The sequence below is a fragment of the Athene cunicularia genome (genome assembly GCF_003259725.1).
Source record: "Athene cunicularia isolate RWA chromosome Z unlocalized genomic scaffold, athCun1 chrZ_part1, whole genome shotgun sequence".
Classification (NCBI taxonomy): Eukaryota; Metazoa; Chordata; class Aves; order Strigiformes; family Strigidae; genus Athene; species Athene cunicularia.
This window is the reverse complement of record NW_020799142.1, coordinates 9,653,144-9,673,887: the sequence shown is the minus strand read 5'-3', so window position 1 is coordinate 9,673,887 and position 20,744 is coordinate 9,653,144. Positions and strand designations below refer to the sequence as shown.

Sequence of the window (20,744 nt, the reverse complement as noted above, 5' to 3'; positions counted from 1 at the left end):
TTAGCTCAGTCAAGCTCATGAATTGGCCTTTCTAAAGAATCAGATTCTAGGGTATGTTAAATTGCTAGAAACTTTGAATAAAACTTAATTGTCTTCCCAAAGCAGATACTGAGAGCTCTGCACTTCCTTCTAACAGTTAATGATTTAAACAATGTTTCAGTTTTGTTAATATTATTACAAACATTATGATCATCGAAGGTTTTGTATAATTGCTTCGTTTTATTTATTGTGACAGCTGAATTGCTTTTTTGTGTAGCTTTGCAGTTTTGAATTACTAAGTGGTCTAATTATGGTGTTTTGATGTCCGATGCATAGATTTGTTAGTAATTACTTTTTAAAAGATGGCATATGCATTTAAATTACTATTTAATCTGCTGTAGTATAATAAATATAACCGCTGTATTTTAGAAGTACAGAACATTCTTGGTAATTTTCAGTAATATGGAAGGCTATAGATTGAAATCTTGACTTTCAAAATAAGCATACATTAAGCCTTTATTTCCTTTGTAACAGCATGGGTGATTTTCAGAGGAGTATCCAGAGTGGAAGAAAGATGTGTAACTAACCACTACAGTTTTGACTTCTGTTTTCTTTGGAGTCTAATTCAAGCAACGTGCTTCATACTTTTCTTATTTTCATTTCTAAAATGTTATTGGAGACTATCTGATTGTTGAAAGAAAAACGATTCTTTTGTGTCTCAGGTGCAAACAGAAAGCATTTTCTTGTGATGTATGTCAAGTAATCCTGGTAACTTCTCATGTGATACTGTTGACTTTTGATTCTCAGTGAGAGGAATTGCACTGTATTTTTCTGTTGGAAGAGAGCTTTACTTTGTTATTTCTGTTTAGAAACAACTGGACAGACACTATGTTTACCAAAATGGGGACAAAGTTTTTTCTTTTGACAAGTATGTTCTTGGTCACTAAATGGAATGTCAGGACTAACCATTTTTGTGCCTCAGGCTGAAAGTAGCTTCAGTGAAGAGGAAGAAGAAAAACTTCAAGTAGCTTTTTTGTTGGAAAAGCAGGATCTTCATCTGGTCCTTGAAACTATATCATTCATTTTGGAGCAGGTACCTTTTACCATTATGAATTGATAAATATTTTAATCTGATTGTAGATTTCAAAACCACAAAATTCAATTTCAAAAGGAGTTATTGAAAACATATATCTGTAGTATATTATGTATGTGTTCTGGGGGCATGATTGTACAGCTTTTGTTTTCATGCCTTCCTGATTTGGATTGGACTCATTGCATTTGTGCAGTGAGTTTCCATCTAATGTAAATATAGGTGGTGGAAGTGAGCTCTGCATAACTGAGAGAAGTGTTGATAATTACGAGATACAGTGTTTCCTCTTATTCATTATAAGCAAGCCAGACATACATTTTTTAAATTCCTGCAAGGAAAATATTATATGGCATTATTGATCATTGCTTAAGTTACATGAAGTGTCAGTTATGGAAAATTTTCATGACAAAAGCAGCCTGTACTTGGGTGAACAGGCACACCTGATGTAGCTTTAGTATCTGCATGAGTAGGTGACTGCATGGTGTAGAGCTAAATGTCTTCTAAACAGAGAGGGTTTCCTGATTCTGCAGTCTACCACTACTCAGGTAAGGAAGCCAGTGTAACTTTCTTAGAAATTGTCACAGCCACGATGTTATCCATCCATTTCATGCAAGTATAGTAAGTGTAGTCTGTGCAGAGGGTATGTATGCTTATGGTCTGTTGTGGGATTTGGATCTTGTCCTTACATATGTCACTTTATGGTTAGTTCACTTAGTTAACACATTGCACAGCGTTAGAAAGAACACAAGCAAACAGTCCTCTGCATGGCTTCTACCCACCAAAAAAAGCAAAACGAAACCTGGTATTACATCCAGACTGGCATTTTGCATTTTCATCTCAACCAAAGAACAAACATCAGTTTTATTGCCTGGTCCTAATTTCATCAGACTGCTTCATTTATATGATAATTATTGAAGGTGAACAGAAAAAGCAGTTCAGTTTCCTCTAGGACTTACATCTTTTACATTAAAAAAAAAAAAAGGAAAGGATATTAATATCTGCCCAAAGAAGAGTCCCACATGGAATACATGTTGTATGAGGACTCTTGTTTTCCAACTGATAGCTACACTTCTAAGTGTAGGAGCTTGTCAGGGCATAACTTTTTTAACAGCTTTGGTCTATGGACACATTATAGATAATGACTATAGATAGACAAAGACAAAGGGTCTTTGCCTTGTTTTTTTTCTCTCCCTGCCCTGGTGCTGATGGAGTCCTGTTTTGAAAGTGGACCAGCATACTGTATAGAGTGTTTACCACAAAAATTGATGCTAATATGGGCGTTATATCTAACTCATCTTTTTTTGGCAAGTTGTTCCTGTCTTTTCAGAGTATTACCTCATAGTTCAGGCTTGCTTGAACAGTGTGAATTTGGAAGAGTTGTCCTTTCTTCATGGTCACAATTGACTTCAAAGCCCAGGTTTTTTCAGTGGTAGCTAGTTTTGTGGAAACATATACATATACTCAGATCTAACTTGTATAAGCATTTTTTTCATAGTTTGCCTATCTTGACAAGAGTAATTTGTAATATTGTGTTTCGAGATACAGTTGAGATACACTTTTGTATCTTCTCAGTCAGAGGGTTAAGATGAGCAGGATGCTTGCAGTCCCACAGTAGAGTTGCTAGTAAAAATCTTGTGTGAACGTGTTGGCCATATGTGGTAAGGTATATCTGGCACAACTTGTAGAGCAGTATATTGTACAACAGTTATTTTTCCTTTTAACAGGCAGTCTATCATAATTTGAAGCCTGCTTCATTGCAACAACAGCTGCAAAGCATTCACCTGGATCAAGACAAAGCTGAAGCATTTGCCAGTGCATGGGCGGCTGCAGGTCAAGATACGATTGAAAAGTTCAGGCAGAGAGTTTTGACCCCTCAGAAGGTAATGTTTTTTATTAAGAGAGAATAAAGCTATGTAGGCTTGTTTTAAGACAAGGAGTTTAAACTAAGATACAAAGTTTGTGTTAAACCAAGGTACTGGAAAATAAAAAGGATACTTACTAGGTAGTAGGTAATTGTGATAGGGGCAGTGGAGTTCCATTGTCTTAAAGAGACATTACTGAGCTGCTGGAACCTGACTTTATGTGCACTGTTAGCAATGTAAAGTAATGCAGCCTACATACCATTTGGAGATGTTTGTGAACGGCTTTGTAATAGGGCAAGGGTGAAATGTACTTATGAACACTTGTAGTGGTTTAGCTCATCAGCCTGTTGATTCTCTGCACTTAAAGTGTACCTGAGCTCCTGCCATCTTTAATTTTGTAAGATGGTTGGATGGTGCATTTTGTGAGATACTTAAAATGATATTGAGATACTTCCTATAATGGCATCATAATCTTGCTTCATAGGTGCCTGTGACCAGTTAAAACTTTGGTACATTCTGTGGAAGTTTCATTGTGTCTTTAGACATAAATGTTTGCATCTATGAGAAGGTATGATAACAACCTTCTGCTGATTCATAATAAGCCTTCAACTACATCAGAGTATGTATACAAAGCATTTAAGTGTCAGCCAGGATCAAGTGGTTCAAAAGAATTGTGGAACACTGACTCAATTTGAGAAGTCAAGATATGTCTGTGGAGCAGACTAAAGATATTCGGAGTTGCACCACAGATGTTTTTTCCAGAGTATTTCAATTTATTCCTTTGTAAAACTGGGCTATTTTAGACACAAAACTTGTGGAATTTTCACGTGTAAAATTGTAATAACTCATTAACCTAATCAAATATATGATTGATAATGTAAGTATGTGCAAAAAAAATTTGAGTTGAACAAGACATTTTGGGCTTCTGTCTTTTTGAGATTATATTTACCAATGCCAGGCATGCAAGTCCCAAAGTTTAAATGGTCAGCAATATAGTGAGTGTATAGACAGGTATGACTGTACCATGAAGGAGGTGAGTAATTTGAAAAACCAAGTGAAATCACAGAAGGTTATGAAGCTAACTTTTCAGAATATAGCATATATGTGCAGAATGGAAGACAATTCTGAAGATACCTTACAAAGCACCTGTCTGAAAATTTTCTTCAGATGATACACTGATACATATTATAGGTCCTTGGCATATGAAAAACCAATAAAACCACCTTTGATCCTCTTTTATTTGGAACTTGTACCATACATACCTGTGGTCCTTCTGTGACCTAGTTTGGGGATGACATTTCTCTGTTTCTTGTCTGCAGTTTTGTGAGCCTTGCAACATACAGTGTTTCTGGTGTATAGTTCTGAAGATTCTTTTTGACTTCACCACTGTCTCATCTAATTTTGCTAGCATACTACATCCCATATCAAGCAGTACTAAACTGTCATTTGTAACTAAGCTTGAAGAAAAGCAACTGCCAAAATATCATAGTGCAACTTGTTTTTTAGCATGAAGGCAGGTTTAAATATAGGTGTGTGTCTCTACATATGCTTAAAGCATGATTTCACCCCCTTTTTTCTTTTATTTTCCTAGCCTAGATGACAAGTTGAGTATCAGTTTGAGTGTGAGTGCAGATTTCAAGGTGTAATTTGAGGTTAAACTTGAATTTGCTTTCTCCATTTGTTTTGAAAACATCTTAATCCTGTAGATTTTAGTTGAGCGAAAAACTTGAAGTTCAAGAGAACTTTTTTTAACCTAAAGTCTCAATTCACAGAACTAACTGCTAAATAATGTATTTATTCTGCTAACAAAGCACAAGACATATAAAAAAAGATATATAAAAATTGCATGGGATAATGGAAGAAGACCTTGCCATCTTCTTATAATCTTACGAATCATCTTGTAATGTATTGTGACTGCATGGTTCCTTTATTATTTTCTTTTATATTTTATAGGTAATTGCTATCAGCATATATTTGCTGTATTGTCTTTCTATACCTTGAGAAACAATGGGCAAAATAATATCTTACTTGTCATGTGTTGTTATAGTAGCCAACTTGCTATAAACTTTCATCATCTCAAAGTTGAAAAATCAGAATCCTGAAAAATGCTTAGAACAGAATGCTGGCTTTTTAGGTTAGATTTACAATTCAGGTTTTTAGATTGATGAGAGATTATATTAACTTGTTTCTTTATAAAAAGAGATGTACACCCAGTTATTCATACTCTCTGCAGCATGTATGTATGGATATAACAGTTAAAACAATTGACCCTATAAATGTGTCTGTAGATAGATTAATGATTTGTGTTGTTTACTTCTCTCACAGAAAGAATATTAGGTACATAAAAAGAATATTACCTTTTTGATGTCATAATTATTAGCAGCGTAATCACAGAATGGTTGAGGTTGTAAGGCATGTCTGGAGGTCATCTGGTCCAGCTTGTCTGCTCAGGCAAGGCCAAGTCAGTTGTCCAGGACTGCATGCAGACAGCGTTTGAACATCGTGAAGAATGGACACTCCACCACCTTCGTGGGCAACCTGGTGCAGTGCTTGGTCACCCTTGAAATACAAAACTATTTTTCTGTGTTCAGGCAGAGCATCCTGTGTTTCAGTTTATGCCCATTGCCTTTTGTTCTGTCACTGGGCACAACTGAAAAGAGCCTGGCTCTGTCCTCCTTGCACCCTCCCTTCAGGTATGTATATACCTTGAGAAGATCCCCCTGAGCGCTCCCTTCTTCCGGCTGAACAGTCCCAGCTCTTTCAGTCTTTCCTCATAGGAGAGATGTTCCTATACTTTCATCATTTTAGGGTCTCTTTATTGGCATCTCTCCAGTATGTCCATGTCTCTCTTATACTGGAGAGCCCAGAACTAGTAATAGTACTCCATATGTGGCCTTGCTATTGCTTACTAGAAGAGAAGGATCATGCCTCTCAGCCTGCCGGCAATACTATTCCTAATGCAGCCCTACATACCATTAGCCTTCTTTGCTGTAAGGGCACATTGTTGTCTCATGCTCAACTTGATGTCCAGCAGGACCCCCAGGTCATTTTTTGCAAAGTTGCTTTCCAGCTGGGTGGCCCACAGCATGTACTGGTGCCTGTGATGTTCTTCCCTAGATGCAGGACTTTGCACTTACCCTTGTTGAACGTCATGAGGTTCTCGTCAGCCCATTTCTCCAGCCTCTTCAGGTCCCTCTGGATGGCAGCATGACCTTCTGGTGTATCAGTCACTTTTCCCAGTTTTGTGTCATCTGCAGACTTGCTGAGGGTACATTCTGTCCCATCATACAGATCTTTAATGAAGATTTTGAACAGGACTGGACCTGATGTTTATCCTGGGGGCACATTGCTAGTTACTGGCCTCCAACTAGACTTTGTTGCTCTGATCGCCACCCTCTGGGCCTGGCCATTCAGCCAGTTTGCAATCCACCTCTCTGTCTGCATATTTTGGAAGAAACTAGTATGTTTCTAGAACATACTGGAATATGATGTGGGCTTGCCTGGAGTATTAATACTTTTATGTGTTGGCTTTATAATCAAGGTCTCCGTCAGGTCTGGACTGGGACCAACACTGTTTAATGTCTTCATCAATGATATAGTGTTAGTGAGTGCACCTTCTGCACGTTTGTGAATGACACCAAGCTTAGTGGTCAGTTGATTTGCTAGAGAGAAGGGATGCCATCTGGAGGGACAGCCTTGGGGAGTGGGCGCATGTGAACCTCATGAAGTTCAACAAGGCCAAGTGCAAGGCCCTACCTCTGGTTTGGGGCAATCCCTGGTATCAATACAGACTTGGGCTTCAGCTGTCAGTGTACACTTGTAGCCCAGAAAGCCAACCATGTCCTGAGCTGCCTAAAGAGAATTGTGGCCAGCAGGTCAAGGGAGCCATGATGCAGCATGAGAACTGTGATATAGTAGCTATAACAGAAATGTCGTGGGATGCCTCACATGACTGGGGTGCTGCAACTGATGGCCACAAACTCTTCAGGAGGGACAGACAGGGAAGGAGAGGCAGTGGAGTGGCCCTGTATGTTAGAGAATGCTATGACAGCTCAGAAATCAAGTACAGTGATAACAGGGTTGGGAGTGTTTGGATTAGGTTAAGGGCCAATAAAGCAGATCTTGCTGTGGGAGTCTGCTATAGACCCCCCAACCAAAGCGGTGAGGTGGAAGAAGCTTTCTATAAACAGTTGGGAGAAATCTCATGGTCACTTGGCATTGTTCTTGTGGGGGACTTGAACCTCCCAGGTATCTGCTGGGATCACAGCACAGCAGAGAGGGAACAGTCCAGGAGGTTCCTGGAGTGTGTGGAGGATAACTGCCTCACACAGCTGGTGAGTGAGCCGACCAGGGAAGGAGCCCTCCTGGAGCTGCTTCTGGTGAACAGGGAAGAGCTTGTGGGAGAGGTAAAGGGTGGTGGAGGTTTCTAGGGTGCAGTGATAGTGAGGTGATTGCGTTTTCGATCCTGGGAGAAACAAAGAGAGGGGTTAGTAAAACTGCCACCTTGGACTTCCTCAGGGCAAACTTTGACCTGTTCAAAAGGCTGATTAACAAAATCCCTTGGGAGGCTGCCCTGAAGGATATGGGAGACCAGGAAGGCTGGACATACTTCAAGAGTGAAGTCTGAAAGGCACAGGAGCCGGCTGTTCCCAGGTGCCAGAAAACAATCAGGTGGGGAAGGAGAGCAGCCTGTCTAAACAGGGACCTTTGGCTGGATCTCAAGAACAAAAGGAGAATCTATGACCTTTGGAAGAGGGGTCAGGTCTCATGAAGACTGTTAAGATGTAGTGAAGTTATGCAGGGAGAGCATCAGGAGAGCCAAAGCACAGCTAGAGCTCAACCTGGCTACAGCTGTTAAGGATACTAAAAAATGTTTCTATAAATTTGTTAATAGCAAAAGGAGGATTAGGGAAAATCTCCCTCCTTTACTGGATGCAGAGGGAAATGTGGTAACTGAGGATGAGGAAAAGGCTGGGGTGCTCAATGCTTACTTTGCCTCAGTCTCTAGCAGTGGAACGGGGGGAGCAGGTTGAGGTCATCACAGTTGAAGAGGAGGGTCAGAGACCTGCTACACCACTTGGAGGCACACAAGTCTGTGGGAGCGGATGGGTTACACCTGGGGGTGCTGAGGGAGTTGGCAGATGTGCTCACCAAGCCGCTGCCCATGATTTACCTGAAGTCGTGGCTGACTGGGGAGGTCCTATTGGACTGGAAGGTGGCAAATATGACACCCATCTACAAGAAAGGCAGAAAGGAGGATCCAGGAAATTATAGACCTGTCAGTCTGACCTCAGTGCCAGGGAATGTCATGGAGCAGGTCATCTCGAGTCCCATTAAAGTCATATAATGGACAATCAAGGGATCAGGCCCAGTCAGCATGGGTTTATGAAAGGCAGGTCCTGCCTGACAAACTTGATCATCTCCTATGACAGGGCGATCTGCTTATTGGATGAGGGAAAGGCTGTGAGTGTTGTCTACCTTGACTTTATTAATGTTTTTGACACCGTTTCCCACAGCATTCTCCTGGCAAAACTGGCTGCTTGAGGCTTGGATGGGCACATGCTTTGCTGGGTAAAAAACTGTCTGGATGGCCGGGCCCAAAGAGTTGTAGTGAACAGAGTTAAATCCAGTTGGTAGCTAGTCATGAGTGGTGTTCCCCCGGGCTCGGTTTTGGGGCCACTCCTTTTTAACATCTGTGTTGGTTTAGGCCCTGCTGGGACCAGAGACCACATTGCTGTTGCCCCTCCCCAACCCTCAGCCGGTCAGGCTGGCAGTGAGGCACAAACCCCGGATTAAAATAAGAAGAAATTTAATACAACAGTGTGATAAACAATCTGAGCAACAACAGTAGCAATGATAAAAACAATAAACAGCAATAACAGTAAACAAGACAAAAGATATACAGAGAAATACTGGAATGGTTACGGAACAAGCCCACCATGTGCTCCCCGCCACCAAAGTCACCGAGGAAAAAGTTCCTGCGCTCCCGGGCCCAACCTGTTGTCAGCATGGTATGAATAACCTGCCTGGAGATCCCTTCCCCCTTCTCTACTGGGGAAACTTAACCCTATCCTAGCTGAACCAGGACACATCTTTGCTGATGATCTAGACGAGGGGATCGAGTGCACTCTCAGTCAGTTTGCAGATGACACCCAGTTGGGTGGGAGTGTTGATCTGCTCGAGGGTAGGGAGGCTCTGCAGAGAGACCTGGACAGGCTGGAGCCATGGGCTGAGGCCAACTGCAGGAGTTTCCATAAGGGCAAATGCCGGGGGCTGCCCTTGGGCCACAACAACCCCCAGCAGCGCTACAGGCTTGGGGAGGAGTGGCTGGAGAGCTGCCAGTCAGAGAGGGACCTGGGGGTGTTGATTGACAGCCGGCTTAACAGGAGCCAGCAGTGTGCCCAGGTGGCCAAGAAGGCCAATGGCATCCTGGCTGGTGTCAGCAATAGCGTGGCCAGCAGGGACAGGGAAGGGATCTGAGCCCTGTACTCGGCACTGGGGAGGCCGCACCTCGATTCCTGTGTTCAGCTTTGGGCCCCTCACTACAAAAAGGACATTGAGTGACTCGAGCATGTCCAGAGAAGGGCAACGGAGCTGGTGCAGGGTCTGGAGCACAGGTCGTACGGGGAGCGGCTGAGGGAACTGGGGGTGTTTAGTCTGGAGAAGAGGAGGCTGAGGGGAGACCTCATCGCCCTCTACAACTACCTGAAAGGAGGGTGCAGAGAGCTGGGGATGAGTCTCTTGAACCAAGTAACAAGCGATAGGACAAGAGGGAATGGCCTCAAGTTGTGCCAGGGAAGGTTTAGACTGGATATTAGGAAGCATTTCTTTCCAGAAGGGGTTGTTGGGCGTTGGAATGGGCTGCCCAGGGAGGTGGTGGAGTCCCCATCCCTGGAAGTATTTAAGACTTGGGTTGACATAGTGCTGAGGGATATGGTGTAGTTGGGAACTGTCAGTGTTAGGTTAATGTTTGGGCTGGGTAATCTTCACGGTGTTTTCCAACCTAGATGATTCTGTGTGATTTTGTGGAGGCGATTCTTCCCCTGTACTCTGCTCTTGTGAGAGTACCTGGAGTACTGTGTCCAGCTCTGGGGTCCCCAACACCAGAAAGACCTGTTGGAGCAGATCTAGAGGAGGTCCACGAAAGTGGTGCAAGGGCTGTAATGCCTCTACTATGAAGAAAGACCAAGAGAGTTGTCAGCCTGGAGAAGCGAATGCTCCAGAAAGTCCTTATTGTGGTCTTTCAATACTTAATGGGGTCTTATAAGAAAGATGGAGAGAGATGTTTTACCAGGGCCTGTAGTGACAGGACAAGGGGCAACAGCTTTAGCTGAAGGAGGATAGGTTTAGTGTGGATATAAGGAAGACATATTTTACAATTATGGTGTTGAGACACTGAACAGGTTGCCGAGAGAAGCTGTGGGTGCGCATCCTCCCTGGAAAGTGTTCAAAGTCAGGTTGGATGGCGTTTTGAACAATTTATCTAGTGAAAGATGTCTGTGCCCCTGACATGAGGGTTCAACTAGGTAATCTTCAAAGGTCCCTTCCAACCCAACCCATTATATGATTCTGTGAATACACATTTTTTTCTTTCATACTCTTTTAAAAAAATATTTACGGGCTTTTTTGTTGTCACTGCATATCAGTATATGTGAATATTTCATGACTTTACTTGCCATGTGCTTTTCTGTACACTTACCAACTCTGAATTTTCTTTATAGCAGCTTTTGGGTGTGTATGCATGGGATTTCTTATCTGGCTGTGAGTGCAGAATCAGGGTTGTGATTAGTATTACTGGGCTCCTGATAGTTCTGTTCCAGCATGAGAGGGTATTCAGGGAAACTGTGTGCAAGATAATTTGCAGTGTAATTAAGGAGGTTCTAGTTGGCATTTTATCTTCATTTTAAAGTGTTTTACTAAAGTCCAAGTGGCAAAATAATTCTGAGTCTGTCCTGGCATCTGGTATTTAGAAGTTGTGTATTTTGGAAACACTGAAATGCTGCCAGTAAGTCTGTTTTCTGTAGTGTACACAAGAAGGACCAGGAACTAATCTTTCATTTCTGTTTTAAGACAACATAAAATAGTTGACAGTATTTTTAATTTGGAGGTATGGTTTGCATATCATGCAAACATTGGAGCCTTTGGGCAAATTAATGGAAGAACTGAGGATTGATCAATTTATGGCCAAAACTAGTGGGGACTGTTCAGGTTTATTATTTCATAATATTACTAATTAATTTGACTCATCACTGTTTTTGTGAAAGTAGGCCACTGCATCTCTTGGCTTGCAGCAGTGCTCAGATTTGGACTCTAAACCACTAGTTATTATGAGAAGTAATTTCTTACAGATATTTTGCTTGTATTGATGGGTTATTTCTGTTAAACCAGATTCTCTTCACGCCTGCAAACTACAGCTTGGTAAAAAGTAGTATTCTGAGTTCTGGGCCTGTCAGTTTTATGCAAGAGATGTAGGTGGTAACGCACTGGCTGGTAATCTTCATTAGGGTGACAAGCCAAATTGAGTTTGCTAGAGCAACAAAACAAGTATTTCCCAGAATACTGATTAGCTGAAGTTTTCTGTGCCATATTGAACACTACTTCTAATTGTTAGAGAAAAAATGTTCACTTTTGAACATAGGTTTTTGAAATTTTTTTGGCACGTAGTTGGTGGTGTTGTCTTGAGAAATTAAAAAAAGTTAAACTAAAGCTGTACTGTTTAATAGTATTTATTTTCTCACTTCATCTTTTAATTTTTCTTCATTGAACTATAAGCAGTCTTCAGCTGCACATGGTTATTAGTTATGTATATTCTCCTGTTGCATTAACTGGTTCTTTGAATCTTTACTCATATGGCAGTCTCTTTATTATATTATTTCTGCTGTATAATACATTCCTAATCAATTAGCATGATGGTATTTGTAACAGTTTTTTCTTTGAATGCATTCTTAATTTGGCCTCTAGAATAATAGGCCAGTGATAATAGTGTGTTTTCAGTCTGATCCAGTTTTTAAGTCTTTGCTAATGCATTGGTTTAGAAATTATGACACATATGGATCAAATTAAAATGTAATATTTTCTTTGTGTGAAGAGGAGCTAGCTTTTTAGTAGGGTTCACTGAATTCTCATGGCAATTTTTCATCAATTCTGTCACTTCCCCCCTCCCCCCCCATTATGTTCTCTGTATCTTTTTTGGTATTTTGTGTAAATCTTTTCTCTTTTAAAGGCAGGTCAAGCTAAATGACTCATAACTTTCTTGTTTTGGAAGACTATTCAGGGTATCTTTAAAATATATATAATGAAAAAGATAAGAGTCCTATGTTGCCAAGCAGGAGAAGTTTTTTATAGCTTTCAGACAGCATTACTTAATATAATGATGCGTGGGAATGCAACTAGTGAAATTACGTACCTAAAATTCTTGACAGAGCTGTCAATTCTGTATCTTGACTGGCTGTTTGAAGCCATATGGGAAAAACTCTGAAAGTAGTTTTCTCAGAAACTGGCCTTCTTGCTAAGTGGAATATATGTAATGTGAATATGCTAAACTCCCTCTGCTAAACACTGGCAAATCTACAGAAATGCTCTGAAACACATGCATCCTGTGATGGTTATGACAAAAAAGAAGAGAATTGGAATGTTCTGTGTGTGTTATGGGGGAAAAATTCTTTCTGATATCAAAAGAAATGCAAAATAAGAATACAGCTCAAACAGAAATTCAGTTTCTTGTTAGTGTCTGATCCACTAGTCATTTTACAGTGACAAACAGAGGTCACAAAGACTGTCTTGTACCTATGGGCATTGTCAAAATGAATTGTGAACTAACTTCTATTATTTGATGCCATCACAGTGGCAAAGACAATGCAAATAATGAAAGATGTAGTAAAGACAGAGTTTTATACCTACTGAGATACACTTTAATAGCCAGCTGCAGCACATCTGAGTCTGTTGAATCTTCCACTCAGACAGCATTGTTAGTAGAAATTTTAATTGTTTAAAACTTTTAGGTACTACTTCTTGAGGATTTTTTTAAATGAGTTTCTTCCAATTCTTCTTACTCTCTGATGTCTTCTATAAAGAAAGTGTAAATGATAAAGGTTGAAAGAAGGTACATTTTGAGAATGTTTAAAACCATCTGAAACATTTTTTCTGTTCCTACATGCAAAACAGCTTATTTTAAGGTTATGGAAGAGTACTATGCTTACCTTGTGTAACTTCCTCTGTAATACAAACCATAATTTTTCTTCAGTAATGTGGATGAGCTTTTGAAAAGGGATCTGGTTGTGATTTCAAGGCTTGAAATGACAGGTAATTTCTGAGTTATTTGTTACGGTTAATAAAAATATGTGCCTTATCTCTAATTAAAATCTGTCTAACTTCATCTTCCCACCATTGGATCTTGCTATATATTCTTTTACTAGATGAAAGAGCCAGTCAGCTATGACTTTTCCATATAAGTGCTTGTAGACCGGTGCATATTTTTACCGCAACTTTGTGCCTACAAATTTCCCAGAGAGAGACAGAGCACAGCACCACTTTCACCTTTTGCACAAAGTGAATCCTAAATACTAGGATTTTGGAAATTTTAATGCTGTTTCTAATGTTTCTCATACAGTCTCTTTCTATTTGCTTTCAAGTTAGCTGCTTATCAGTTGAAATAATTGTAAAGATGAAAACCTGCAGTAACTTCAATTAGGGAAAAGTCTTTTGAAGTTGTTGCTTCTTAGCACTAGTGTTACTTGTCATATTTCTTTTGTTTCCTCCCTTTTGAAGTATACGGGTATATTTTGGTGTGTGTCTTTTCCTTTTTTTAATCTAAAGATTAAAGATGTGAGGGGTTTTAGTTTGAGTATTGAATGAAGAAGTCTGAAAATGTAACTTTTCCTAGTGTATGTGCTAAGGAGGGCTTGCTGAAGAGAAGTAGGACTTTATCCTTGCAGACAAAAATATCATATGAAATTAACCCTCCAGGAGAGAGCCAATCTTCGATGAATAATGTTGTTCATTTTATGTATTCATCAAATAAGATGTGCAGATTTTTCTTTTTAGAGTTAAATCTTGGTCTCTTTTTCTGTTTTTAATATGCTCTAAATATTCAAATCCTCTCTGAGAGGTAACTGAGATACTGGCTTTTTGGCTTGCTCCTCTAGCTTTTTCTAGCATTAATTACAAGCTGCAAGTCCCAGTTTACAAAGTTAAAACACTTACTACTCCTCATTTTACTTTTTTTTTTTTTTTTCCCCATGCCTCTTAAAGTTACTGATATCATTAGGGAAGGTTGTGGAAAGGGATCCAAGAGTTGCACAGGAAACAATGCATGGCCTGTGACTCTCTTCAGTGCCTCTCTATCACACTCACTTGGTTTAATCACTTGACTGAGTCTTTGGCCCAAGCTATCTTCAGTCTGTTGGTCTTAGAGTGCCTTCTTTCGAGGCTAAGATACAAAGCCACATAAATAGTTTCTCCTTGTTTTTTAACATTTCCTATTTTTTCCCTTGGGAAATTGTGTTCTATTTGGTCAGTCTTTATACAGGATTCTGTAAATTCACTGTCCGTCTGCCTGACCCAATCCAACCCTTTCTTTGCCCTTGTGTTACAACTACCACTATTTCTAGTTAGAGACAATCACAGCATGTGGTACTGCTTCAGATCCTAGAATGTTCTTGTCTCCTGGTGAAAAACATAGTTACTGCTTTCCTTTTATGTTTTGTTTTTCTGTTTACTGATGGTCTTGCAGTATCTGTGAGATTAACGCAGAATTGGATTTGACATTGCATTCTAGTTCTGTGATAGATAAGATCTATACAGTGGTTCTTATTTTCTTATGACTGCATGACTAAGTTGCATTGCAAAACTATCATTAAGGTTGCAAAATCCAGTCTTAAAATTTAGTAAGAGACACTGTAGTTCACTGTGCAGCCTCTGCTTAAATTGGCTGTGCGTATGTGTTATGACTGTCTTCAATTACAGACTTTCACGCTTTTTTTTAACAAAAGCATATTATTCTGACGTTTTTTTATGGATGAGTGGATATACTTAAGTTTTTATTGATAGTTATATGTAATTTTTGTGGTCCCTCCTCTGAGTCTTGGGTTTAATTTGAAGATTTGCCTAGTACTCAGCTGAAGTTGCTGTTCATTTCATTTGTGACTCATATCTCTGGATAAAAATTGAGTCTTACAAATTTTAAATCTTTCATTGAAGAGTACTTTTCACTGAAACCACAGAATGGCTCAGTAATCCATTTATAAAATGGGGACTGTGAGTTGTATTGAAGTTGAGTATGTGCAGTAGGGGGTCAGATTTTGAAATACTAGATATCATCAGGTTTTTCCATTGCTATTCAAAATAGGTAGAGGACTATGGGCAGAAATATTATGCAACCAATGTGAAAATCCAGATGTTTCAGTGCAGACTTCCACACCCATGTAGCAGTTGTTACAGTGAGGCCTGCTGAAAAGAAACTGCAACATCCAGAACTTCCTTCAAAGATATTTATGCCACCTAACTACAACTGAAGTCAATAGCAACAATCAAGAATAGAAATCAGTATGTTTATGCAGTCATCTCCCCTGCCCTCAGTGCTAGTTCCCCATCAGTAGGAAACTGATGTTTGATCTTGAAGGAAACACTCTCTTCCTGATTACAGAATATTTCTGTGATGAAGACCCTACCTGTGTTGATTGGCAAATTGTGCCTGTTGCTCATTGCCTTTCTCTTAAAAATGTGCACCTTTTTTTCTGTTTTAATATTTGTTTGCCATGTTGAGTACACTTTTGGCTTCATCCTGCTGGTGTCTCCTCTGCACTAGCATTCTTAAGCACACAGGGAGAATTTTTGAAATTCAGTCAGACATGTTTTTTCATCCTTCTCTTGGCCTCTTACCTAAATTATTTTTATCATCACAGCAGGCAAAATTGACATTTTCATATCTAATTTGGAGTTTTGTTTCTGGAATGCTGAGTGTGCTGATGAAGAGTGGAGTTGGCATCTTAGGCTATAAATTTTAGAGAGCAGACTTAATGGTTCGCTCACTTTTATGTTGGTATGATTACACAGGTCTGAAGTTAGAGTAATGCATTGTAGACCAGTGCTTTTCTTAACATGTGATAACACCTTTAGTCCTCTCCCATCCATATAAAGCTGTTAATTTATTAAAACCATATTATACATATTGTAGTACTTAACGAAAGGTATTTACTTATGTAACTATGACATGGTACATTTTGTTTAATATGATTGTTGAAACATGAAGGGAGGGGACCCCCAAATTTTAAAATGTGAGTATTCTTTCTTTTTTTACTGTGAAATGAGGAGTACTTGATCTTCAGTGGAGGAACTATGGAAGCTTCTCTTTCAAGAATTAAACTGAATAAAAGGATAGCCATTGTAATTTTCCTCTAGGTTGTCTGGTTAGAACAACTGAAAGTTGTATTGTAAGTGAAAGATCTGCACCACAAAAATTCTTATGCTATGTATTATTTGTTTCCTAAATATATTTTGTTAGCTGGAAAATATTATTAAACTTTTTGTGTCAGTGTGGTATATGCTGTTGTAATATGAGTAAAATGTTTGCTGAAGATGTCTTTTATATCCTATTATCTCATTTCACTGTTTGTAACAGGTTTAGTAAGAGTAATACTATAGATATCTTAAATTACATAAACAACTCATTCAGATTGTTCCAGGAAATGTTTTAATCTTTAAAGTTGGGCTATTCCTCTCAGATTAGAGGGAAAAGCAGCTGAAACGAATGAGTTAGTATCTAAGTTAACCAAACTTATTCTTGTTAAAACAGGATTTTTCTCTTTCTGTAATTGTTGCCTGTGGGGGCAGGATAGGTTTCTTTCTAAGGTACATGTGGGCAGAGACACAGAGTTGTTCATTTTCCCTATTACTTCAAGCAGCCACATTGTATAGCTCACTTTCTAAGTTTGTCAGTACTCTTTAAATATCTTTATTCTCTTTATTTATTTTATATAAATTTATTTAAATTTTATTTAAAATTATATAAATGTTACTTTTTTTAATTTAAAGATCTTTAAAGTATCTAATAGTTTTTGCTCAGACTGGGGCTGTTCAAGGGTAGCTCTTTAACCTTACTTCTCCAGCTATGATAAGTCTAAATCCTCAAGAATCGACTGAATGCTGGGGTTTCGTCCCCCCTATTATGCACTCTCCTATAGTGTTACTCATTCTTAACACTATAATAGTAGAAGTTTAGACTTTGGAGTCTTAAGTTATCGATATTTACTATAGACTGTGAATTAAAGTAGCATTTGAACTAAGTGAGCACTCTAGCATTGATGTAGCGATACTGAATGAACTTCCAAGAGTAGTTGCTCTGTGTAAACTCATACAGTGCTCTTACAGATATATCCTATTTGGTAGAAATAAATGAGGAGAGTGTAGCTCAGAAAAATAGTGCCATTACACTTGCATGTTCTTTTGGGTTTTTTTACAGAAAAAGCTTTATAGAAACAAGGTATAACTTTTTTCTCATGTGCAGAAACAGTTAAATTATCACAAATACCAGATCATTTTGAACTGAATGGCCTCTCAAAATAAGGAATAAAGTATTTGGAAATAAAATGTGTGGACCTATATACCAGTGGAGCATGAAATTAATTTCTGTGTTACTGTAACCGTCCTACTTTATCTGAAACAGTTTGTTAGGCTTCTGCCTAACTGGAGACTGTTTTCTGTGGTACCTGTAAAGAGTGAGTCAGTAAGAGGTTCTTTTTGGCATTCTGTTTCTATTATGCAGTTTTTAAAAAAAACTCACAAAAAATGAAGTCAGTTGCACTGCTTCAGCCTGTCCTCAGATCAGTCAAACTGCCTGTAAAGGAGAGTAACTGTAGATGCACTTAAACTACCCTGAAGTGGCTCCTTGAGTACTGACTTGAAGTCAGGAGTCTGGGGTATTATCTCTCAGCTGTTCAAGTCTGAACCAGTATTCTGTGCCATAGGAAGCTGTGCATAGGAACCATGAACAGGGATGTCCATATTAATCAAGTCTGTCAGCACCACTAGTACCACAAGATGTAGTACTATTAGAAGCACTCAAGTTTTGTGACAAGATTTTAATTTTCAGAAGGGCTGTTAAGTTTTATTTTCAGCTATGCTCAAGTTAATAATGTCACTAGAGGCCAATTTGGCTAAACGAATAGGTGTATTATGAACTAGATGACTAAGACTTATTATCATACCATAATTTTCTTAGTGCATGTTCTTCTCACCATTCACAACATGTGACCTAGTTATTCTAAAGGTTACCCTTACTGGCTTTTAATTCTGACTGTGGGCCACAAGCTCATTTGCTTTAAAATTCTCATTATTCGTATTGGGAAGCTTCAGCATCCCCTTAGTAACTTCAGGGTAATAAAAACTTTTTGCTCTCTGAAAAGGCAGATTTTGTTGGGGGGGGGTTGTTTTTCTAAAAAGAGGTCGAAGCAGACAAACTAAACAATAACCCATTGACAATGAGAGAAATAGCCAATTGAAAGTAATATAATTTTCAACTGTTCCATGTATAGTTGATTTTCAAGACTTACCAAATGTAATGGTAATGTCAGCAGGTTTTTTTTTAACCAATTACCTTTTGGCAATACTGAAAACATCTGTTGTAGACAGTAGTAGTAGACTTCATTAATTGCATGTGCTAGTTTTCTTATGCTATGTATTCCTTTCCCATCCAGAGCTTTCATAAGTTTTTTTCCCCATAAACATAAAAGTACAGAACATTGCTACTAATTTAGCATTACTTCTGCATTCTTTGCCCATCAGACTTGTTAACAAGTTCAGCCCAGAAGTCTGTTTTTCTCACGTTTTACACTTAAAGATGAAACTCTCATTTTGAGAGCTCTTTTTCTTGGTCTTTGCCAAATGCTCATCAGCATTTCTCCCCCTCCCTGTAGAAATGCACGTAGTTGTTTGAGAGGCTAATGATGGATATGCCAGGATCTTCATAGCCTTTCCTGTACCCAGTTTATCTATAGTGGCTTGTTAACCTATAATGTTGATTAATTTCATTTGCCCACATGTTCTGAATCACGTGTGTGTTCTGAATATATTATTCTCTCATTAACTGAAGACTATGATTTTATATTGTACCTAATATTTTATTCTATTTAGGGAAAGCTAGGTGTTCTGAAAGCAGCAAATATTGCCAAGAGAACGGGGTGTAGGAATCTGAATCAAATAAATGTCTTCGTAAGACATTAAATTTAAGCTGTAAAGTGATTGGCTATTTTATAATTGCCTAAATGTCCAGCTATGTTAAAAACTGCAGTCATGTTGATTTTATGTGTACAACCAGTATTTTCATACTGTAATTCTTTCAGATTCAGTGCTTTGCTTACTCATTGTTACTCCTACCTTCTCTGAGGTCAATGGTTACTGCACTTTCTAAGGGACAAACAGGTGCCATATCATGGATTACCCATGGAGGAGAACTAGTGGTTTGCATGGTATTGATGGCATCCTGCTTGCACTGTGGTAAGAAGCAAGCTGTTTATGCCACACTGGTGAGTTCTGGGAGCACTAATACTGATCTTCTATAGTTCCTGCAATGATTTGTTTTGATATTAGGTGACTTTCTGAAACCTTCACCTTCTGGAAGCAGGTAATTTATATGAAAATTCCAGTTTTCCATTTAAAATTAAAACAAGCTTCAGTCTTTAAGGGTGCAGAGTCAGACAGGAGATGGGATCTCAGTATATCACTCAAGTCCAAAATGAAAAAATAGCCCCTTTCTCTGCTCCTGTACTGACTGAGCATTTAAACCCCTTTTCCCCTCTCCCTTAATAGTACTGGACCCTGCTGCAGATTTTTTGAATGGCTGAAGTTGGAAGTATTAGGGAAGACATTTTAGGTGCTTAGGTGTTTTTCTGAAATTCTGTTTCCACTTCTAGTTTTTCCTTTTTTTCACAATATTCCCATTTACTTACTTTTATCAAATTAAGGTCCTTGCCAACATTTTTTCCCATGTGAGTTTCTCAGTCACTTTGGCTCTGGTTTTGGTCCTTCAGTTTGGAGCCCTACAACATGCCTGTTCTGGACATTCCGTCTGCCTTCACTCTCAAAGTCGTAGTCATTTGGTTTTGAGTCTTCATAGACTGATTCTTGTATAGCTAAGATGATTGTTTTTTCCTTGACATTTTTAGCCTGAATTTGTTTGCTAAAAACTAAAGTTTGAGTTCTTATTAAAGAGTCTAAGATAAATTATCTTTGCATGGTTGGGAAAGGGGAAGGATTTTGATTATTTGACAACTAATCCAGAAACTGTCATGTTTATCTGGTTTCTTGACTCTCAGTTTTGGTTTGATCTCTAGTAATGTTTATGGGCAGTCAAAAGTGAAAGTAAGGAACTGTGGTGAAAATATGCAACAGAGAGATAGTAATATATAAGAACATAATGGGCTTTAAATGATAAGGGAAGTGGTGGATTCTGTTAATTTCAGCCATGTGAAATCCTTTATTTGGTTGGAGATCATGCTTAAAAGTTTATATCAGATAAGTTGTGAAATCTGACTTGACATTTAGTGCATATGGGTTTTCTGCAGAGTGTGACTTTCATTCAAATGTTTTACCATAGTTATGTTAGATTGCTGGTGATCTTGTCCTAGTATGTAAATAATACGTTCTACTATTCAGGATGGAAAGTAGTCTGGTAGACAGGACAGTGGGCATGAGTTGGAAACTCCCATGTTTTACACTGGAGGAAAATGACTGTGGATATCATAGACTCCATCATAAACAGACCAGAGATTATATATTTATGGACCTGTAAAGTGCTAGTGATCTACAGATCACTACTA

At 38.9% G+C, this 20,744-nt stretch overlaps 1 protein-coding gene across 1 annotated transcript in view; it reads left to right on the top strand.

Moving 5' to 3' along the window:
* The first annotated feature begins 892 nt into the window (after positions 1–892).
* COMMD10 (COMM domain containing 10) overlaps positions 893–20,744 on the top strand; it is a 127,533-nt gene continuing 107,681 nt past the window's right edge. Inside the window, exons 1-2 of the mRNA XM_026865879.1 lie at positions 893–1,072; positions 2,794–2,949. Of these exons, the coding sequence (XP_026721680.1) occupies positions 932–1,072; positions 2,794–2,949 (297 nt within the window). The 5' untranslated portion in view covers positions 893–931. The remainder of the gene's footprint in view (positions 1,073–2,793; positions 2,950–20,744) is intronic.